Source organism: Geotrypetes seraphini, chromosome 1 (assembly GCF_902459505.1).
Source record: "Geotrypetes seraphini chromosome 1, aGeoSer1.1, whole genome shotgun sequence".
Lineage (NCBI taxonomy): Eukaryota > Metazoa > Chordata > Amphibia > Gymnophiona > Dermophiidae > Geotrypetes > Geotrypetes seraphini.
The window spans coordinates 432159851-432184256 of NC_047084.1; the positions used below are offsets into that span (position 1 = coordinate 432159851).

A 24406-nucleotide genomic window follows, 5' to 3' on the forward strand; every position below is an offset into this window, starting at 1 on the left:
ATTATTTTTTTTTTAGTAATCTTCTTTATTTTTCCCTTTTTTCCATCTTCTTTCTTCTTTCTTCAGCTGAATTATTCCTTTTATTCTGTTTTTTATGTAAACATAGGTTCTTCTTGTGTCAAAAATTCTTTCAGTTTTGCAGGGTCTTGAAAATATATGGATTTATTTCCACTGGATACTCTCATAGTGGATGGATAATATATTCCATATATGTAACCTTTTTCTTTCAACTGCTGTCTGTATGTGAGGAATTGTTTTCTTATATTTGCAGTATATTTGGCAAAATCAGGAACTAAAATCAGTTTTGATCCTTTATAATTCAAGTTTTTATTTGCTTTTGCCATTTTTAATATTTCCTGAGCATGTTGGTACCTTAATACCTTGAATATCAAAGGTCTTGGAGCAGCCTGGTTTACTGGCTTTCTTATGGGGATTCTGTGGGCTCTTTCTATTTCTAACGGCCATTTTGAATTGAGCTGAAGCAGTTTAGGTAAAAGATTTTCCAAGAATTGTACAGGATCTCCCCCTTCAATATTTTCAGCCAGCCCTAAAATTCTGATGTTCTTTCTTTTTCCTCGGTTTTCCATATCCACCAATTGATTTTTTAAAGCTGCTACTTCTTTTTTATCTTTATCATATTCTTGTGTGAAGGATTCAAATTTCTCCATTTTTTCTTCCATCACTGCCATTCTCTGTCTTTCGGTTTGGATCTCTTGTTTCATGTTGAGAAGTTCTTCTTTAACTTCAGAGATTTTATTGGCATTTTCAGTCAGCATCAGTTTTATTTTGAACAGTTCAGTCAATGTAATCCATTCTTGAAAAAGATTTATGAACTGGTGAGCAAAAAGAGAATTCCTGATCATTAAAATGAAGAATAAGCCATATATCTTTCAAATTACAAGTATTCACCAAATTATCTAACCCTAATGATTTTATATTTTTGCTTGGCTTTTTATCCAAAAAAGGATCCATAACAGCATTAAAATCTCCAGCTACTATTAAATTAGAAGCAGCCAGTGGGAGTATTAATTTTTGTATATTTGTAAAAAAATCATTTTGATTCGAATTCAGGGCATAGATATTTAGTAAAGTCAAAGTATTATTTCCCATGCTCATTTCCGCTTGTATCCATCTCCCTAAAGGATCAAAATCTATCATTTTAAATGAAGCTAAACATTTTTTGTTCACTAATATAGCCACTCCTGCCTTTTTCCCCACTGTAGGAGCGAAAAAAACAGTGTTTCACCCAATTATCCTCTAGCTTCCTGGATTCAACCACTGACAAATGTGCCTCTTGAATATAATACACATCAGCCTGTTGCCTTTTTAAAAATGCTAACATTTTTTTCCTCTTTACTGGGTGATTAAGGCCATTAACATTGAGCGAAAAGATTTTAATCTCCATCAATCCAAATAATTTTTACAAAAGCTCTTCCATTTATTATATCTAAACAAAAAACTGAAATCACTTGAAATGAAGAAACACCATTTTCATCTGTAACCCACCCCACAACATCCCTATCCCAATTCTCATATCCCCTTAAACCCCTTCCCGTCCCTCCCTCTCCCACCCTTAATATAGACTGATACAACCTGAAACTGCACATACAAGACTAAGTAAAACAAAAATAAAGCTCTATACAGACCTCAATTATAAAACACTATTGTCTGTAATAATCATATATACGTTCACATATATTAAATGTAAAATTCTTGAAATATGGAAACCAAAATAAAAAACGAAATAGAGAACTTCCACTCTCAGTATAATAATAAAAGAGAATCTCAATCTCAAATATATTTGTTAAAAGAGTTAGACTTATAACAAACCCATAAATATAAATTAAATATTAATAATATATTTTCTTTTTTTTTGTTATTTCTTTTTTTATCATTTTATCATTTTTTTTTTTATAAGTTCTACACATTAGTATCTTATCTTCATAAATAAAGTTTTCTAATAATATCTTTACAAGATATGTAAAGCATAGGGAAAAATAGTCTCAGCTTTAACAGTCATCTTTTGAGAACAAGATATTAAAGGCTCACAGAGAAACAAACTGCCAGCTGCTTCAGTGTTCCATTGCACCGTTACCATTACCATTCAAATAAAACAGAGTCAAACTGTCAATTAAAAGATTCTCAATTAAATCAAAGATGAATAAACAAATAAAATCAAAGAAAAACAATGAAAGAGAATCATTTCCAATTCCATTAAGGGAATAAGCTCAATTAAACTGACATCGGCTGTTCCCTTTGATTTAGATACATTTCCAACTTCACAGGCTCATCAAAGCTCATAGTTTTATTGTCAATAGTTATTTTCATAATCGCAGGGTATATCAGCCCAAATCTAGCTCCGATGTCTCTCAGTTTCGGCCTCATGTCTAGAAATTTTTTCCTTTTATCTGCCGTTGTTTTAGCAAAGTCAGGAACGATGTGGACTTTGGCATCCTGACATTTTAAATTTGCATGTTCCTTAGCCATTCGTAACACCTCTAAAACTTGTTGGTGCCGTAACAACTTGAATATTATGGGGCGAGGACCTTTTAAAGTATCAGGTCTTCTCATTGGTATGCGATGTGCACGTTCAACTTCTATCGGGTATTTGGATTTGAGGGGCAGGACTTTCATCAAGAAGTTTTCAACAAATAAGACCGGGTTGTTTTTCTCCACCCCTTTCGGTACACCCAAAAGTCTCAGATTACTCCTCCTCATGCGATTCTGGCAATCCTCCACCTCCCTGGTGAGTGCAAAGATTTTATCTCTGTCCAGTTTATATTGCCTTTTTTCAGCTTCAAAACTCCATTCGCATTTCTAATTTCGTTGTTTTGATTTCTAGCGCTTCAGTTCTTTTATTTAAAGTCGTTACTTCTTCCTGTATCTCATCTAGTTTTTTGGCGTTTTTCAAAAGAATTTCCTTTATTTCTTTCCAAAAATCGATGTCGCTTTTATCCCTTGACAACGGACATTTCGACGGTGTCGCCGGCTCCGGTTTAGATATTTTGACACTGCCGGTATTGGAAGCCACCATATCGGATTTACTTTGTTTTCCTGAAGCCATCACGTTGTTGTTTTTCTTCGTTTTATACTGTAAATGAAATTTTTATTTTAGTATTTTATGTCAATAATGTCTGTAAATATGGAGCCTCTGCCTTACCCGTCCATTCTCGTGCACTCTCAAGCCACGCCCCCTCATATCAATCTCTTAAAGCTTAAGGCCATACATAATGCTATAATTACTTTTCATCATCTCATAGCCATTCATGTCCTTCTAGTCAGTACGGACATTCAGGTTGCAATATATTATATAAAAAAGCAAGGAGGAATGGGTTCTTTCCTTCTTTTTCAGGAGGCCCAACATATTTGGATCTGGACAATTGCATATTTCTCATGGCAATGTACATTCCTGGGAACAGAATACTCTTGCAGATAAGATTAGCAGGTTTCTTCAGCCTCACGAGAGAACGCTAAACTCTATAGTTCTGCATTACATTTTCTCTCAGTGGGAAGACTCTTCAGGAACACCTGTTTGCTTCCCCTCACAATCAAGCTGCCCCAGTTTTACTCCAGGCAGTACTCTCTTCAACATCTGGCAGCAGATATTTTTCTTCTGGATTGTACGCACACATTTCTCTATGCGTATCCCTCTTATCCTCATACTTGTCAAACTCATACAGGAGTTGGTCATCATGATTCTTATATCTCCTCGGTGGCCTAGACCAGTGTTCTTCAACCACTGGTCCATGGACCGGTGCTGGTCCACAGAAATTTCCTGCCGGTCCACAGGGCCAGCATGTGCATTAGGCTCAAAACTGTGTTCTTTAACTGCCGGTCCGCGGTGCGATCGATGCGTTGTTAATAAGATTATATTGTGTGTATATATGAATGGAAAAAATGTGTGTATATATGAATGGAAAAAATAGTGTTACAATTGGAACTATGGGGGCAGGGTCTGGGGTGGAGATTGGGTAGAGATGGGCAGGGTTTGGCCCATGACTTAGCCCAGTGTTCTTCAACCGCTGGCCTGCGGACTTATGCCGGTCCACAAAATAATTATTTTATTTCTGCCGGTCCATAGGTGTAAAAAGGTTGAAGAACACTGGCCTAGACAATCCTGGTTCTCCCTTTTACTTCAACTCAGTATCAGGGAACCAATGCCTCTTCAGGTTTCGTCTATCTCTTCTTATGCAAAGTCACAGCGAAAGATTAGAGAAACTGGACCTCTTCTCCCTCGAACAGAGGAGATTGAGAGGGGACATGATCAAAACATTCAAGGTACTTAAGGGGATAGACTTAGTAGATAAGGACAGTTGTTCACCCTCTCCAAGGTAGGGAGAACAAGAGGGCACTCTCTAAAGTTGAAAGGGGATAGATTTCATACAGATGTGCTCGGGCTGCTGCTATTTAATATCTTCATAAATGATCTAGAAACAGGGACGAAGTGCGAGATAATAAAATTTGCGGACGACACCAAACTATTTAATGGAGCTCGGACTACAGAGGACTGCGAAGAATTGCAAAGGGACTTGAACAAACTAGAAGAATGGGCGGCAAAATGGCAGATGAAGTTCAACATTGAGAAATGTAAAGTATTACATGTGGGGAGCACAAACTCGAGGTACAACTATACAATGGGAGGGATGTTATTGAATAAGAGTACCCAGGAAAGGGACTTGGGGGTAATGGTGGACATGACAATGAAGCTGTCGGCACAGTGTGCAGTGGCCGCTAAGAGAGCGAACAGAATGCTTGGTATAATCAAAAAGGGTATTACAGCCAGAACGAAAGAAGTTATCCTGCCGTTGTATCGGGCGATGGTGCGCCCGCATTTGGAGTACTGCGTCCAATATTGGTCGCCGTACCTTAGGAAGGATATGGCGTTAGTCGAGAGGGTTCAGAGGAGAGCGACACGTCTGATAAAAGGTATGGAAAACCTGTCATATTCTGAGAGATTGGAGAAGCTGGGTCTCTTTTCCCTGGAGAAGAGGAGACTTAGAGGGGATATGATAGAGACTTATAGGATCATGAAGGGCATAGAGAAAGTAAAGAGGGACAGATTCTTCAAACTTTCTAATAATAAAAGAACAAGAGGGTATTCGGAAAAGTTGATAGGAGACAGATTCAAAACAAATGCTAGGAAGTTTTTCTTTACCCAACGTGTGGTGGACACCTGGAATGCGCTTCCAGAGGACGTAATAGGGCAGAGTACGGTACTGGGGTTCAAGAAAGGATTGGACAAATTCCTATTGGAAATGGGGATAGAGGGGTATAAATAGAAGATTACTGCACAGGTCCTGGACCTGTTGGGCCGCCGCATGAGCGGACTGCTGGGCACGATGGACCTCGGGTCTGACCCAGCAGAGGCATTTCTTATGTTCACCCAGAGAGTGGTAGAAAGCTGGAACGCTCTTCCAGAGGCTGTTATAGGGGAAAACACCCTCCAAGGATTCAAGACAAAGTTAGACAAGTTTTTGCTGAACAGGAACGTGCGCTGGTGGGGCTAGTCTCAGTCGGGGTGCTGGTCTTGGACCAGAGGGCCGCTGCGTGAGCGGACTGCTGGGCATGATGGACCACTGGTCTGACTCAGCAGTGGCAATTCTTATGTTCACAGATCTCTTCTGCATACCAATCTTCAGTTTTACACCTGATTGGTACCGCTCAGGCTGACATTGGCTGAGGTTCATCTTTCTTACCGTAACAGGTGTTATCCAGGGACCATAGGCAGATATTCTCACAACCCACCCACCTCCCCTGGTTGGCTTCTTAGCTTGCTTATTGAACTGAGGAGCCGCGAGTGGCATCGGGCGGGAAGACACTCGCGCATGCGCGGTCTGGGCAGTTTGCAAACTTTCCTAAGTTCTTAAAGTAGTGATGCACTTTTAAAGCTGTCCGTACCGTGGCTCCGTGGATGCTGTCATCCACCTGTGAGAATATCTGCTTGCTGTCCCTGGATAGCACCTGTTAATGGTAAGTAACTGTGCTTTCCAGGGGTAGATATTACTTCACATAACACTAGAGTCCATACCAAAAACCTTAACCAAATTAACCCCTCCACCAGCTTCTGTAAAGCTCTCTGCACTATGGGTATGCTGTTTTTGGCCACCTCATTTTGCCCCCAGGTGGATTGCATCAACTTTAGAATCCTTACTCTTTTCTTTGATCACACTCGGTACTTGGTTTGTATAGCTGTGGATCCTGGAAGGCATTTCACTTTGTTTAATGTTTATTGCAAAATATTATACTGGTATATGTTTAATTTACCATTTGAACCTTTCACAATAGATATTAAACTAAAATAATTATAATTGATGAATTTAGTTTTGTTATATCCCATCGAATCCTCATTAATTAGAGTTCTAGGGGGGTTACAAGCAACATACTGTTACATAGAATTTTGTATAGAGTTAAATATGTTATAAAGAATTATACATGCTGCATAAAGTTATCAAATTATACATACAGTCTGAGATAACATGTCATAAATAGCAGCTGTCTTTGTTTCGAGTGACTTGTATTATTAGTCTGAGTCTCTGGATCTCTGGTAGGGATTTCTTAAAAAGCTGTGTTTTTGGATTTCTTAAAAAGCTGTGTTTTTAGATTTTTGTGAAACAGTATATATACTGTGGTTGTACAAATTATAATGGGAAATGAGTTCCACTCTTTTGCTATTGGGTAGTTCAATGATTTGCTATGAGATGTCTTGTATTTTATATCTTTCAGAGTGTTCATATTGAATATAAATTATCCATTTGTACTTGCCAGAAGTGGGTACAAAAGAAACTTAATGGATATTAGTAGTAAAATAATAAAGGCATGCACTTGAGATAATCAGATCCCAAAACACAGGTTTATAATTATATACCTAGTTTATAATATATGTCTATGATATATGTAAAATATTCTTTTTAGCAAATTGGTGTCTTTCAGTGACTGGTGGTGTGCGCATATACCTGCCAGTAGACAAGTGTACCGTGTGCATCCTGATATGAGGTTCTAATAGTCATAGGGCTGTTAACCACACATTTCTACAACCTCAGGCAAAACAATGCAATTAGGATAAGAAGCCAACTGGCCAAAGAGGCAAGGAGCCTGCTAGACAGCATTGCCAGAGATTCACAGCCCATCAAAGGTGGAGAACCAGGTGGCCAGAAAAAATGGAGTTGATAGGGCAGGCAAAGGTGCTCTGGTGATTTTTGCATAGTTAAATTTGCAACTAAAATAATTGTCACAGCAAACATATATTCACCCTCTTTGATACCACCTACCTCTTAGGGACAGAAGATCTTCTCCATTCAAGAATGTATTGGATTTTGTTTTTATTCCAGAATGACTTAGGTCTTGTAGTCTTCTCCTTATGTGTGCATTCTCTTATGCAGATAAAAACAAATCCCTGTAGGAAATTTGTTTGCCAAGTAAATAAATTTACTTTGGATTCATATAGAGAGTAATTTTATAACAGGTCACCTAGGCAGGAAAGGCTTACACTTCTCCCTCCGAATCCACGGTTTCAGCATCTGCGGATTCGGTTATTCATGATTTTTTTAATTTTTAAATTAAAGCTGTATTCCGTACCTTCCCTGCCTCCCGGCTTTCCCCCGGAATCCCTTAAGCCTTACCTGGTGGTCTAGTGGGTTTTCGGGGCAGGAGCGATCTTCCTACGCTCCTGCCTCATGCATATCATTCATAGGAAATGGCTGCCGTGAACTCCCGTCGTAGTCTCGAGAGACTATGGGAGCTCACAGCAGCCATTTCCTATGAGTGATCTGCATGGGGCAAGAGTGTAGGAAGATCGCTCCTGCCCCGAAAACCCACTAGACCACCAGGTAAGGCTTAAGGGATTCCTGGGGAAAGCGGGAGGGAGGCGGGGAAGGTCTGGAATAGAGTTTTAATTCCGGGGGAAAGCAGGGGGGTGGGTCAGAACCAGCCCGAATATTATTCGCGTTTTTTTAATATTCACGGGCCGGCTCTGCCCCTAACCCCCGCAAATATTGAGGGAGAAGTGTATTTTCTAAAGGCAACTTCCTTGTCCTGCTAAACCAGTTCAGACCAGTGGCTTGTATGCTCCTTTCAACAGATGGAAGCAGAGAAGACAAACATATACCCTCATCCCCACATCAAGAGTGGGTTTACTCACTTCCCTACTTGTAGGGGTACCTAGCTTGTGAAATTTGGGATTTGGGATTGGGCTGCAATCATGGGGATCAGAGGCAGTTTGGTGGATTTACTTTTTGCAAGTTCAGCAGTCTTAGCGTCCAGAGGCTTTCATCTTATTTCAGGCACTATTGCTATTTTCCAAGAGAAAGGGCATCTAACAGTGTGGGAAAGCTCAGCAGGAAGGGATAGGGAGCAGAGGACTGTTGAGAACCCTAAGTTGTAGGAGGAACAGAAGAGAAAGAAGCAGGGTGAACTGTCTAGAGAGGGGGGGGGAAAGCAGAAAAATGTGCTCCATGAGCCTGATCCTCTTTGGGGACAGGAAGAGCAAGGAGGGTAAAAATAAAAAAACTAGTTGCCTGTGCTGTGTCTGGTCCTCAAACCATAGTTTGGGAACCCCTGCTATAAATCTTTAGGTGTGGGTTATTTAATACTTTTGTTGAATTTAATCTCTTTTAGGAGAGAAAAATCAGAAGTATAAGGAGTTGAAGAAAAGAGAAGAAGGCATGGACAGTAAGTTAATGCCATTGTATGACAATTACTAATCTTCTGTTTTCTTGATCACTAACTAGCTTTAATATCAGCTCTAACATGATACATGCAAATTATCTTGAAGAACAGGTGTTAGAAAGACAAAGGCTCAACCTTTACTGAAGGAATGTGATAGAGCTGCCTTTACTGATGTGTGAGCAAGGTTTAAGGAAGCTTGTGTGTATCTTTAAAAGCTTAAAAAGGGGGGAAGGATTGTTTAATGATGTATGTACATCTTAGAATTTTTAAAAAGAGGGGAAATGATTTAGCTCCTAAATTGATACACCTTAGTTAGATGCCTGCATTTGTCCCTTATATATTCATTCAAACTTAGAAGCCTAACCCCCTCTTTTACTAAGGTGCTCTAACTGATTAATGCACTAAACACTAATGCATCCATTATATTCTATGGATTCATTAGAGTTTAGCGCACGCTACTCGGTTAGTACACCTTAGTAAAAGAAGGGGTAAGTTTCAGCTGAAAATTTACTTAAATATAAGAGCTTACAAGTTATGCTTCTAAATTTTAGTTTGCCATTCATTTGCCTAGATTAACCCGTGGGTTCAAATTATGATGTAGTAATAAGACAAATCAAATTACTGTATTTTTCACTCCATAAGATGCACTTTTTTCCCCAAAAAAGTGAGTGTAAATAAGGGGGCGTCTTATGAACCAAATATACCACACACACACACACACACACACCCCCAGCAGCACCTTTAAATTTTGGAGGTCGGTGGACAGCTGCCTGCTGCTTGTTGGGGCCTGCGGCCAGCAGCGTGCCTGATTTTAAGGCCAAATGGGATAGACACGTGGGATCTATTCACAGAGAAAGGTAGAGGAGGGTCATTGGGGTGGGCAGACTAGATGGGCCGTGGCCCTTATCTGCCGTCTATTTTTATGTTTCTATGTTAATGCCTGGGCCCACGACACTTCCTAAATGTGCCATTCGCTGGTGCTTCGCTGGACAGCTGCCTGAAGGAAGCCATCGATCCCTGCCTGCTGGGCACACGAGCTCTGCTCCGCCTCCTCCCCACAGCCAGCCGGGAGAGGAAACTTTTTGCTTTAAATTTGAGTGGCGGGAATCCAGCCCACGCCGCTTCAAAGAAGAAAGCCATCGACCCCTGCCTGACAGGCGCACGAGCTCCGCTCCGCCTCCTCCCCACAGCCAGCCAGGAAAGGAAACTTTTTGCTTTAAATTCGAGCGGTGGTAACGGCGCACAGCCTTTTGGCGCGCCAGCTAAGGCGCACGGCAAAGGCGTGTGCGCCTTTGCGAAGCGACAGCGTGAAGAGACGAAGGACGCTGATCTAGAAAATGCGAATTCTCCAGCAGACGACTCACCAGCCCTCCATTGAACCCCTCAAGAGAACTGCAGCTGTCCCAGCCTTGAAGAGGTGAGAGGTAAGGAGCCAACTTCTTTCTTCTCCCCCCTAGACTCTAATGCTAAAAGCCACTCAGGCCCAACTCTACCAACCTACCAGCCTTGCAAAGAGCCCACAAGAGAGCATAGCTGCATTACCAACCCAGTAGGGTAGAGAGGAAGTGAGCCGCCTTCTTCCCCCCTCTCCTCAGTCTCTACACCAGAAGCCACTTCATGCCTTAATTCTACCAACTCTATCAATCCTAACAGCCAGTCACCTCTCTACTATATTTCTCCTCTCCTATGCCATAGCGCCTCCATTCCTCTCCAATCTTCCTCCAATATAGGTCTAGACCTTCAGGAACCTACACCTCGCGTCCAGCTCTCAGGCAGAGGCAGAACTACCCCATCACACAATAACATAATGACTCCTCGCACAACAAAACTCATGCACGTCCTCATACTACTCTTCCTGTTCTTAACAAATTGGAAAACAGCAGGGTACTTTATATCCCCTATCCCAGTTATGACAGAATCCTACAGACATCTTCAACCATCCAGGAAACTCCACTCACCCAGAAATCTGATAGACTGCTCAACATTCACCCATAAAAGCATCCCTCCCATTTGGGGAAAAAGTCCATCTCTTAAGCCAAGGACAATAGCTAACAACCCCCATCCTCAATCAAGAAACCTCCTCCACCCAAAATATACCTCCAACCCCCATACAAGATACACCTCAATAGCTTGTGCATATATGAACATTAGATCGATAGGCCCAAAGGCAAACCTAATGAAGGACTGGATAGTTAAAGAACAGCTAGGTTGTCTGTTCCTAGCCGAAACCTGGCTCACCTCCGACTCATACCCCTGCATAACAGAATTCTGCCCTAAGGAATACAAATTAGAGATAGTCTGCTGAGAAAAAAAGAGAGGGGGAGGTTTGGCATTCCTAGTAAAAAACAACCTCAACATAAAAGTTCAAGACAAATTCTCTACTCTCCACTTGGATCTTCTAGCCTGCCAACTTTCTGACGATACACTCAAAGGTACCTTGACCTGCATTCTCTGCTACATAACACCAGGAAAATGGAACGCCAAAAAACAAGTACTCGAAGATTTCATCCTCCAGAACTCTCTAACGTCAACAGATAACCTGCTTCTTGGAGACATAAACCTCCACCTAGAAGACCACACCTCCAAACAAGTTGAAAATATACTCTCATACCTCAAAGCACTAACCTACCAGATTCTTAACCCCCAACCCACACATGAAAAAGGCCACCAACTAGATATCGCTGCATACATGACCCAACACCCTCACACACCCGAAATCCACATGTCAAATGGGGCCTGGCATCCCTCCCTCTGGTCAGACCATTATAAATACACCTTCAACATCAACTGGGCTCAAAGCAAAATCCCCTTCAAAATCTGCCAAAATATCGAACCCACCACTTTCTGGGACAAAGCAGACCCCGCTATCGATACCATAGACTCCAAAGAATTCATAACCCAATGGCAAACCTTAAGTGAAACAATCCTGAATGAGCTAGCACCAGTAAAATCAAAATACAGAATCTGCAGACCATCTGACAAATGGTTCGACACCGATCTTCTCCAACTCAAAAAGCATTGCAGACAACTGGAAAGGGACTGGAAAAAAAAGAACCAAGAACACACTAAAATAGCATGGAGAAGCCTAATCAAACAATATAAGATCAAACTCAAGGAAAAACGAAAAGCTTACTATTCCAAACTGGTAGGCATGGAGGCCCTAGATACAAAAAAACTATTCAAACTAATAAAAAACCTCATTGATACCAAACCTTTCCTAGCCGCACAAGGAAACCATCCACCAACTTCTACCCAATTTGCAGACCACTTCAAAAACAAGATTACTAAGATCAGGTCCACCTTCAACAACACACGCACCCACCTCGATGAGATAATAACAAACCCTGCAATAGGAGATGCCATTGCAGCTGACAGGAGTTGGACCAACTTCCCAGTAGTACACTGGTCTGATATGAACCGACTCTACAAAAAATACAGCCAAGCATCATGCGACCTGAACAACTGTCCCACATATTTGCTAACAAATGCCTCCCCCAAATTTAGAGCGAGCCTCATGCAATGGATACACACCACGCTCACGGAAGGTCAATTCCCACAAGACCTGGGAGAGATCATAATCACCCCAATTGTGAAAGATCATAAAGGCCCAATAGATATCCCCTCCAACTACAGACCCATCGCTTCAATTCCAATATACGTTAAACTAATAGAAGGACTAGTTGCACACTACCTCACCAACTACCTGGAAGACCACAACCTACTTCACCCCTCACAATCAGGGTTCAGAATCAACCATAGCACAGAGTCTCTACTAGTAACCCTACTAGCACAGCCCGTCAGCACCTTAGCAAAGGCAGAAGGATGCTGATAATCCAACTTGATCTCTCTGCTGCATTTGACCTGGTTGACCACTCCATACTACTACAGATTCTTGAAGCCATAGGGATCTTAGGTAGGGTATACAACTGGTTCCAAGGATTCCTTAAATCAAGAACTTACAGAGTAAAGTCAAAAGATCTTAAATCATAACCATGGTCTAACCCCTGTGGAGTTCCACAAGGGTCACCACTGTCGCCTACGCTCTTCAACCTCTTTATATCCTCCCTTGGAACCACTCTAGATAACCTAAATGTAATATCCTTCAGCTATGCAGATGACATCACCATACTCCTCCCCTTTGATTCACCAGTTCCCACCTCAACAGAAAAACTGGAAAAAAACACTAGAAGCAGTGGAAAAATGGATGATAGACCACCAACTCAGACAAAACTAAATTTCTCTTGCTTGAAAAGGCCAAAATCCCTTCCATTACAGAATTAGAAATTAATGCCACCAAATACCCTATACAGTCCGATCTTAAACTCCTAGGAGTGATGATAGATAGATGCTGCACAATGCAGATCCAAATCAACAAGACTACCCAGAAAGCATTCTTAACCATGAGAAATCTATGAAAAATAAGAAAATTCTTCGGCATAGAGAAATATAGGCTCATAGTCCAATCCCTAGGTCTAGTGGACTATTGCAACATCCTCTATCTACCTTGCCCTGCAAACATGATAAAACAATTACAGACTGTACAAAACACAGCTCTCATATTGATCTATTCGCTAAGAAAATATGACCACATCACCACAGCCTTCCTAGACTCACACTGGTTACCAATACAAGCACGTATTCAATTCAAATTATACTGTCTACTATTCAAAGCATTAAATGGCACTGCCCCCACTTACCTAAACAACCGCCTAAATCAGAACCTTACTACTAGACAAAGAAGAACCCAGACCCCATTTACCTACCCCCCATTCAAAGGTACTCAGCGCAAGAAGATGTTTGACACCTACTAGCGACGCAAGCAGCGAAACTTAACCACTCCATCTCCAACTTGCTGACAACAACAAACGACTTCACAGAACTTCTAAGATGGAAAAGTTGATTGCGTTACAACAAGGAAATTTTCATAACTTTAAAAAAATATGGGGACCATTGATTTCTTATTCTAGTGATCAGACATCTTAAGCACATGAATAGTTTATACTTGGATAGGGATGGGATATATGTATAATATTGTCAATTAAGTATTGATCATTGAGGGGGGTATTTATTCTTATTCTATAATATTATGTGATTGTAGTTTCAAGTGTTTTGTAAAAATTGATTTAATATGTGTATCTTCACTTGATGTAAGAGATAAAAATGAATAAAGATTTATAAAAAAAAAAAAAAAGACTTCAAATCATTTTGAAAAGAAATCAAAACCCTTCTATTCAAAAAATCTATCCAGATATCTTAACTCTTCCTCTTGTCCTTCCCCTCCCTTGTAAATTCCCCCTCATTGTCTCATCCTCTCTTGCAATTTTTTCTCTCCAAAGTATCAACCATGTATACAGCTCCCAAATTGTAATTTTCCTGGAAATGTCCAGTTAGCTTCTTTTGTAATCGGCCTAGAACTGCAAGGTACGGGCGGAATAGAAGTCACTAATGTAATGTAATGTTTACCGGCATGAGGCCACGTTGGCACATATCATATTGTTAGTTTTTATTGGTCACTTACAAACATCATTACATTTATCAGTTTATTAATTGGTTCATAATATCTGTGTCATACCATACGCGTGTCCTGTTTACTAAAATAACTATCTATTCCCATCAAATGTCATTTTAATATCAACTCAACAATTTCAAGCAAAGTGACCGGTAAGAATTCGCCCATTCCAGGATATATCTCGCAAATAATGTATTTTTGTATTCTTGGTCAAGACATGTCCTCATCCTTCTTAGGTTCACTTCCCTGTCCGTATGGCATTACAGCAGATGTGACACCAGTTACCATGTAAAAGAATAAGTTTCGTTTTACTCGCTCATTTTTAGCATAAGTTTCGCTTGGCTTGCTGATTTCAGCAAGCATAGATTGTGCAAAGGCTTGACAGTTTTAGTCAGAGCATTCTCAGCCATTTTAGGCCTTTAGTTGTGTTTGTTGGCCTAATATGTTAGGGGATTTCAGGGGAGGGGCTCTTCACCTGTACAGGACTCTCTTTCTCTCCTCCCCCTCCCTTCTCAGTATTTAAGAGGGGTCTGTTTATTTTTTTACAATCCAACAAACATTGTTAAACTAGTAAAATGTTAGAAGGGTTCAATATTGTGTAATTGAATTGGTTTATTATTTGACATTTTCTGGTGAAATAATGAGCAAGTACAATTAAAGCAAAATATAATAGCACAATAGAAAAAGAAGTTTCATGTCTATGTTATTTTTGATCTGCAGGCTTTCTTGCAACTTTTGAAGAGACCAAGAATCAGGAACTGGAACGGAAGGCACAGATAGAGACTAATATTGTTGCACTTTTGGAACACACAAGCAGGGTACATGCTGACTACTCTTTTCTTTGGGTTTTTTTGCACAGTAAAATTCTACAGAGAGAATTTGTTGAGCTCTTACATATAGCAAAGAGATTAAATATTCTTTTTGAAGATGGAAATGGATAACTGTAATTTTTTTTCATTTGTTTTCTGTTCAGTCTATTTTATCATTTGGTTTTATAAGCAAACAAATAAAAATGATTACACTTCCATTACAACAGTTCATAAAAAATATAAAATTAATGAGCCCTTCAGTGTTGAGCCTGCAGCGATCTGTTTATTTTTGTAAAGGCCAGATGCCATGGATAGAAATATACGTAGATATTCAGTGACAATAGCCATATAGTGACTGCTATTGAATATTCGGATAGAGCGCTGAGATGCTGGCGCTATCTGGATAGAATTTAAGTCAGCATATATGCTGAGTTAAGTTCTCTGGATAGTGCAAAGCAACCTGTGCTGCTGAATATTGGTCTCTGCAGCATTTATCTGGGTAGCAGGACTGAAACCAGGAAAAATGCTTTTAAATATTGGCATTTTTAATAATTTGTATTTTTTTTTTAAATTCTTTATTCTTTTTCAAATTGAACAGCAAGTGCACAAAAGAATATATTATACAAATTATTCCACAATAGCACATTAATATCTACCACATAAAAATCTAGTGATGCAATAACCCCCCAACCACCCATCCTTTATCATATTTTCAATAGGAATATACACATATTATATAGCATATTATAACATATTATGTAAAATTATTCCCAACTCCCTCCCCCCTTTAGTGTGCTAAAAAAGAAGAAAAGAAAAAGAGAAGAATTGATAACTATTCACCACAATATTTTGCCAATGGCCCCCATATTTTTATAAAGTTAGTATATGTCCCTCTTTGTACTGCTATTGCTCGTTCCATTTTAAATATATGACATAATGCACGAATGAGTAATTTGTATTATTTATTAGCAATTGCATTTTCAGTGGAAAGCAAATTCCAAAACAAGGTATCAAGATAAGAGACTGGAGGGAATAGACTAGGGAGTAATGTAAAATAATATTTGCATTATTTTGCTAATATGCAGAATATGAATCGCCTGAAACAAATCACTTCTATTACTGCTCCTGAACTTGAAGTTATGCAGGAAGACCTTATTTTCAAAGAGATTGAAATGCACAAGTCACAGAATACTGCTAAGAATCTTACTCCAGGTAACACAAATTCCAAGTTTATTTAAAATTTGATAACATCCCTTTTTCAAAATTTCAGAGCGATGTACATTAAAAGAATGGGGGAGACAAACAATGTATTGGGGAAAAGCCAATTTAGGCGGGAACCTCCTCCTTCATCTCAGTTACCTCAGGTGACCTTCCCCCGGTTCTGGAAATACAGGGGCAAGGTAAGGCAGTGTACCCTGCTGGGGCAGGGAGTCCCTTGGGGTTTTCCCCCCTGAATTTATGTTAGCACTTTGTAAAGCTTATGTGCTGGCGGCTGGAAGTTCCATGTCCACTCGGGGGGGGGGGGGGGGATTTGCTCTTGATGTCTTTCCTTGTGCAGCCCCACACAGGACGATTTTGTCCCCCTCTATTCCTCTCTCATCCAAACACCCAAGGGTGTCTTGGGATGAGGATTTTTGACCAGAGGAGCAAGATGCTATTGAGGACCTGGACCCATGGGGAAATTTCCTGGATCCTCTTGGGGGGTTGGATTCTGCCAACGAGGGGTACGAGCACTCCCCCAGCGTCTGTAGTGCACATTTTTCAGCGGGAAGAGCCTCATGAGTTAATTCTTCAGATCTCGGTTTTGCACTTTGAGGACACCGTGTCAGACCCTTGCATATGGTAGACACCTTGCTTAAGAGGATCAGCTCTGCTTCCTGCTCTTTTCCTATGCATCAGGATATTATGCTCGCACAGTGGCAGGTGCCGGAAGCTCCCTTTCATTTTGCGCGCTCCATGGCCCATCTGTATCCCAAGGGGATAGGGACACTCTGAAGTCGCTTGTAGTGGACGCGGTGGTCTCGGCTATCTCTAAAAGGCATACTGTGCCTGTTGAGGACTGTGCTGCCTTAAAGGACCCGGAGAAGCCTAAGTTGGAGTCCCCCCTTAAACAGAGTTTTGATGTGATAGCTCTTGCAGTCCAAGCGGTGATGTGTGGCAGGCTGGTGGCTTGGGCGTGTTTTCGTTGGGCCATGCATGTCCTTGACTGTAAAACTGAGAATTGGGAATTGCTCAAGCATGAGGTGGCAAAGATTGAATTGGGTGCTTCTTATCTTTCAGATGCCATGTATGACCTCTTGCGAGCTTCTGCCAAGTTGTTGCCGTTTGCAGTGGCAGCTCACCGTACCTTATGGCTTCGCGCTAGGTCGGCGGACTCGGTGTCCAAAGCTAAGTTGACAAAGTTTCCTTTTAAGGGATCTTTCTTGTTTGGTGAGGACCTGGACAGGTTGGTTCAGACTTTCAATGATTCTAAAGTGCCTCGTTTTCCTGAGGATAGGCCTAGGCCGCTGGCTCGAGGAGCGCTGCTCGTGGGCATGATTTCCGCCCTGGTCGAGGGGCTGCTTCTTTTCAGTCCCCTGGGCTCTCTAGAGGAATGTTCTTCCAGCGCATACAGTCCTCTCGTGGGGCCCACTGGGGTGTGGGTAGCACCTTCGCCAGATCTCCTGCTGCCCGAGCTGCCCAATGGCTCCTTGCCAATGCTCATCTTGATTCCGGTGGGCGCCCGGCAGCGGGATTTTTATCCAAAGTAGGCAGACATCATGTCCGATCAGTGGATTCTGGAGGGGATTCAGGACAGTTATGCTCTGGAGTTTGCCCGTTCCTTGCCAGATCGTTTTCTCGCTTCTCCCTCGCAGGTGGCATAGAAGCAACAGACCTTTCACCAGACTCTTCAAAGATTGTTGGATCTTCACGCTGTGGTTCTAGTTCTCCCACAGGAGTGGGGCACAGGTTGGTACTCCATTTACTTTGTGATGCCAAAGAAAGAAGGGATCTTTCGGCCCATCCTGGATTTGAAGGGGGTCAACAGGGCTCTTCACGTGCCTTCCTTCTGCATGGAAACTCTGAGGACTGTGATTCTGGTGGTTCAGCCGGGGGAGTTTCTGACCTCTCTAGAGCTGACCGAGACCTACTTGCACATTCCTATTCGGACCTCCCATCATCGTTTCCTGCGCTTTGCGATCTTGGGTCAACATTATCAGTTCTGTGCACTTCCCTTTGATCTGGCCATGGCTCCGCGGACGTTCACCAAGGTGATGGTGGTCTTTTGGCGGCGTTGCACAAAGAGGGCATTCTAGTTCATCCCTACCTGGATGACTGGTTGATTTGAGCTTAGTCAATACAGGAGAGCACCTGGGTCATGGCTCGGGTGGTGAAGTTTTTTCAGTCGCTGGAATGGGTGGTCAACCTCGCCAAGAGCTGGCTGTTTCCCTTTCAGCGCCTGGAGTATCTAGGTGTGCTGTTCGACACCTCCTTTGGGAAGGTCTTCCTTCCGGAGGCCCCGGTAAGCAAATTGCAATCTCAGATTCACCTGCTTATGGCGTCCCAGTGTCCTTGGGCACAGGATTTCCTCCAAGTCTTGGGGTCGATTGCGGCCTCCCTCGATGTAGTGAGGTGGTCGTGGGGCCACATGCTTCCTCTTCAGTATGCTCTTCTTCGGAGGTGGTCGCCTCAGAGACACAGTCTGGATCACCCTGTTCCGCTTCCGGGCTTAGCTCGGGGCAGTCTTCGTTGGTGGCTCCAAACCCCCCCCCCCATCTTGTAGAAGGAGTGAGTCTAGATCAGCTGCAGTGGACGGTGCTGCTCACAGATGCCAGTGTTCTCATTTGGGGAGCTCAGTGACTAGATCACTCAGCTAAGGGCACCTGGTCCATGGAGGACGCATCTTGGTCAATCAGTGTCTTGGAGACCAGAGCCATCCGTCTGACGTTGCTATCCTTCCAGTCCTTTCTGATGGGCAAGTCAGTCAGGGTTCTATGTCAATCACCAGGAGCACTTTGGTGGTACAGGAGGCGACTCTTATCATGGTCTGGGTGGAGTCGCACCTTCATGAAATATCAGCTTCCCACATAGCTGGAGTGGAGAATGTTCCAGCAGACTTCCTCAGTTGTCATATGCTAGATTCCGGAGAGTGATGTCTCAGCCTGGTGGCTTTTCAGTTTGATAGTGCAGTCTTGGGGTCAGCCCCTCATGGACCTGATGGCCACAAGTGTCAACACCAAAATACCACGCTTCTTCAGTCATTGCTGACAGATCAGGCCAAGGGCCTGGATGCTCTGGTTCAACCATGGCCAATGGAGGGGCTGTTGTATGTGTTCCCTCCATGGCCATTAGTGGGCAGAGTTCTCCGCATAATTCGCCATCCGGGCCTTGTGGTTCTGGTGGCTCCGTATTGGCTTCGACGACCGTGGTATGCGGATCTGGTGAGGCATCTGGTGGCAGATCCTCTGCCTATCTTGGACAACCTAACTCAGGGTCCCATTCCAATGTTTGATTCAGGTCCCTTTTGTCTTACAGCTTGGCTCTTGACAGAGGTCGCCTAAGTAAGAAGGGGTATTCAGATAAAGTGATCTCAACTCTCTTGGGGTCCCGGAGGCTTTCCACCTCTCGGGCTTATGTGAGGGTTTGGTGTGATGGGCATGGAGTGGTCTCTTTTCGCGCTTCCCTGCCTAACATCTTAGAGTTCTTGCAGGATGGCCTGGATAAGGGACTGGCTTGGTCTTCTCTCCGGGTTCAGCTTGCGGCCTTGTCAGCCTTTTGGGGGTTATTGAAAGGTCAGCGTTTGACCTCCATTCCTGATGTGATTCGCTTCTTGTGGGTGGCCAAGTTGCTCAAGCCTCCCGTACGACCCTCTGTTCCATCTTGGGATCTGAATCTGGTTCTGTCAGTTCTAGTGCACCCTCCTTTTGAACCGTTGGGCGACTGCTCTTTGAAGGACCTTATTCTTAAAGGTCTTCTTGGTGACTATTACTTCAGCTAGGCGTGATTCTGAGCTGCAAGCTTTCTCTTGTAGGGCTCCCTTTTGGAGTTTTCTAGGGAGCAGGTTGTCTTGAGGCCTGTTCCTTACTTTTTGCCAAAGGTAGTTTCTCCTTTTCATGCCAGTCAGGCAGTGGGACTCCCAGTGTTGGGTAGCCGGGAGGGCTCTTCCGAGCAGAGACAACTGCGCAAGTTGGATGTCGGTCGGGTCCTTTGCTCTTATGTGCAGAGGACCTAGGAGATCAGGAAATCAGATCATCTCTTTGTCCTTCTAGCCAGTCCTCGTAAGGGGAATGGTGCTACTATTGCGCGTTGGATCAAGGAGACTATTGCTTTTGCTTATCTTCTGAAGAAGAAGCCTGTTCCAGAATTTCTCAGGGCTCATTCCACTAGGGGTCAGGCAGCTTCTTGGGCTGAGTCTTCTCTAGTGCCTCCAGTGGATATTTTCAAGGCTGCAGTTTGGTCTTCTTTGCATTCCGTAAGGATGTTCAAGCGCATCAGGACACAGTATTCGGTGAACGTGTTCTGGTGTTGGCCCTTCGGGGGTCCCATCCTTAATGGGTACTGCTTTGGTACGCCCCATTCGTAAGGACTATATCAGTCTACCAAGCAATGCAGAAGGAGAAATTAGGTTCTTACCTGCTAATTTTCTTTCTGTTAGCTTTTAGACTGGTATAGTCCCTCACCCTGTCTGTCTTTGTGCGGTGATTGCGGGTTTTTGTTTTGGTCGCGTGCAGATTTGGGGTTTTTCTGCAGGTTCTAGAATTTTTCTAGGGCCGGGGAGAAGTAAGAACAGAGGCTATGGCTCAGCTGTTGAGCTGTGGGGATGTTTTCTAAACCAGGATTAAGTTCTACACATGTTCCAACAGTAGTTTATAAGTATTTATTGATTTTCCACTCCTGTTTGGGATGTGTTATACTGTTTTCAGTTGAAGTTTTTCCTAGGTTCTGCTTGGCTATTTGGCAGACTGAGTTGCTAGGCAGATTCTAGCCTGATATACAAGTTTGTGCTCATTCTCCACCTGCTGGTAGCAGTGAGGCATATAACCCATTTGTAAGGACTATACCAGTCTACAAGCTAACAGAAAGAAAATTAGCAGGTAAAAACCTAATTTCTCCTTATTATCCTGGTGAAGCAGCACTCCATACATTGGACTGTAAACATGCTCTTGTATAATTGCATTGCACCCAACTTCATAGAACATCCATTCAAACTATTCCTTTCATTTGATCCAAACAGACTCAGAGCTCCTGTCACTAAGAAAACCATCTCACTTTGGCTGGTGGACTGTATTTCCTTTTGCTTTGCTCGGGCTGGGTGGTTGTGTTATTGCACATAAAGTTTGAGCAATGGCCACTTCACTAGCTCACCTACGTTCTACTTCCATTTTGGACATCTGTAAAGCAACCACCTGATCTTCAATTCATACCTGGACCCAAAGTGGTGAACTGGGTTAGAAACTGGCTGTCGGACAGACGCCAGAGGGTGGTGGTTAATGGAAGTCATGGTTAATGGAAGTCGCTCGGAGGAAGAAAAGGTGAGTAGTGGAGTCCCTCAGGGTTCAGTGCTGGGGCCGATCCTGTTCAATATGTTTGTGAGTGACATTGCTGAAGGGTTAGAAGGAGAAGTGTGCTGTTTTGCAGATGATACCAAGATTTGTAACAGTAGACACAAAAGAGGGAGTGGAAAATATGAAAAAGGATCTGCAAAAGTTAGAGGAATGGTCTAATGCCTGGCAATTAAAATTCAATGCAAAGAAATGCAGAGCAATGCATTTGGGAATTAATAATCGGAAGGAACCGTATATACAGAAGCTGATAATCACAGACAGGGAGTTGGACCTTTGGGTGATAGTGTCCAAAGATCTAAAGGTGAAAAAACAGTGTGACAAGGCTGTGCCTGCTGCCAGAAGGATGCTGGGCTGTATAAAGAGAGGCGTAGCCAGTAGAAGGAAGAAGGTGTTGATGCCCCTGTACAGGTCATTGGTGAGGCCCCACTTGGAGTATTGTGTTCAGTTTTGGAGACTGTATCTAGCGAAGGACGTAAGAAGACTTGAAGCGGTCCAGACGAAAATGATAGGAGGCTTGTGCCAGAAGACGTATGAGGAGAGACTGGAAGTCCTGAAGATGCCCTGAATATGAGGAGGCTATTGCGGAATCCACCGTTCTAGGATTCAAAAGCACACTAGATGCACATCTCCTTACGAGAGGCATAGAGGGATATGGGTGGCTAAAATTACGCCAGGTGTACACCTGGCTGGGCCTCCGCGTATGCAGGTCGCCGGACTTGATGGACCGAAGGTCTGATCTGGAGATGGCAGTTCTTATATTCTTAGAGGAAAGGAGGGACAGGGGAGATATGATTCAGACGTTCAAATACTTGAAGGATATTAACGTAGAACAAAATCTTTTCCAGAAAAGGAAAATGGTAAAACCAGAGGACATAATTTGAGGTTGAGGGGTGGTAGATTCAAGAGCAAAGTTAGGAAATTCTACTTTACGGAAAGGGTGGTGGATGCCTGGAATGTGCTCCCGAGGGAGGTGGTGGAGAGGAAAACGGTGACTTAGTTCAAAAAAGCATGGGATGAACACAGAGGATCTAGAATCAGAAAATAATATTTAATATTGAACTAAGGCCAGTACTGGGCACAATTGCATGGTCTGTGTCTGTATATGGCCGTTTGGGGGAGGATGGGCTGGAGAGGGCTTCAATGGCTGGGAGGGTGTAGATGGGCTGGAGTAAGTTTTGATAGAGATTTCGGCAGTTGGAACCCAAGCACAGTATCGGGTAGAGCTTTGGATTCATGCCCAGAAATAGCTAAGAAGAAAAAATTTTAAATTGAATCAGGTTGGGCAGACTGGATGGACCATTCAGGTTTTTATCTGCCATCATCTACTATGTTACTATGTTAGTCAGTTTGGCCAAGCAATTCTACAAAATGTATTCTCTGTTTAGATGCCAACTACCCCTCCTACCCTTTCGGTTTCAGCTAGGGCATCCTATGAGAATATGCTGCCTACTTGTCCTGGGATAAAGCATAGTTACTTACCTGTAACAGGTGTTATCCAAATATGGCAGATTTTCTCACAACCCTCCCACCTCCCCTAGTTGGCTTCTTATCTTTTTTACTGAACTGATGGATCTGCGATCTGACAGCGGAAAGGCACCAGCACATGCGCGATACAAGCAGTCTCAAGACTTTTAGAAGATTTAAAGTGACAATACATTCTTTACACTGTCCGTACCAGGATCCGTGGATGATGTCATCCACATATGTTTTATCCCTGCAGGACAAAGCCCACCCATTACATGCCTCTTAATATGCCCCTTTGAATTCTGGACGCACAGTGGATGAAACATCTCAGTAGACTGCCAGGAAAATGTTTAAAAAATTGGGATTTGGATGTCCCAGCGATTAGAACGTCCAAGTGCCAACTTAGGCAGGTTTTTTTTAATGTCTTAGTTTTTTGATGTGTCCCTAAACTTGAACCAAGACTTAAAAGATGGAAAACTCTACTTCAAATCAGAAATTATGCAAGAAAAGAATGAAAAGGAGGAGCTGAGAAACTGGAAAATGAGAAAGTCTAGAAGGAAAATATATGTATGTGCTCTGAAAAAAATCTGTGTTTGCTATTGAGCAACAATATTGGTTATGGACAAGGGCATGTACCCTGCTAGCAAAAGAGTCATGATTTTCGAGACAATGGGGAACTATATGCATGTGGGCATTATTAGAGAACAAAACACCCTGCGAGAGTAATTCTTTAACAGGGGTAGCAAAAATAAGAGAGTAAGCAGGTGCCTATTTCATACCTATTCTATAAAAATAAGTAGATACCTAATTTTCTTTACAGAATACTAGTGCAAGGGTAAGAATGCAAAAATACCCTACATTTAAGTTGTGATCACGTATAACAGTTCCATGATAGTGTAAATGCTTGTGCCTAGATTTTAGTCAGAATGCACATGGAATATTTTAATTTATGTGTACAACATTCCGACCTTAAGCTTAATTCCTACTCTCTGTTTCTTATGCTGAGCTTTGTCATACATACATTTGTGCTTAAAATTATTTTAAATTATTACAGCAAATCTTTACTGATCTTTACTTCAGAGTCTGGAATTTTGCACATTTTACTTGAAATAACAATATTTGGTTCTGAGAATTCCCACTGTCATCATTAAAAGATTGAAATTAGAGATCATATAGGAATTTCAGAATGTTTAAGCCCTTATTTATAATATGAAATTTTATGCTTCTGGTAATTGTTAGAATAAAAAGTACATAGAGTATTTCAAAACCAGTATAACCTAGAATTTTTTAAAATATAAATATGATGGATTGTATAATTATTATTTAGAATCATTTCCAAACCTCAGACTAGTTAAATTAAATGATGCATCTACTTAGCAGACTTTCTGGATATACTGTACTATATTACAATCACT

The 24406-nt window shown here is 42.2% G+C and overlaps 1 protein-coding gene across 7 annotated transcripts in view; it reads left to right on the forward strand.

Annotated features, from left to right (window-relative positions):
• Positions 1–24406, forward strand: part of IFT74 (intraflagellar transport 74) — a 305175-nt gene that overhangs the window by 228293 nt on the left and 52476 nt on the right. For all 7 annotated transcript variants that reach the window (XM_033919374.1, XM_033919366.1, XM_033919348.1 and 4 more), the window contains 3 exons: positions 8614–8667; positions 14894–14991; positions 16068–16194. In XM_033919374.1, the coding sequence (XP_033775265.1) occupies positions 8614–8667; positions 14894–14991; positions 16068–16194 (279 nt within the window). The remainder of the gene's footprint in view (positions 1–8613; positions 8668–14893; positions 14992–16067; positions 16195–24406) is intronic.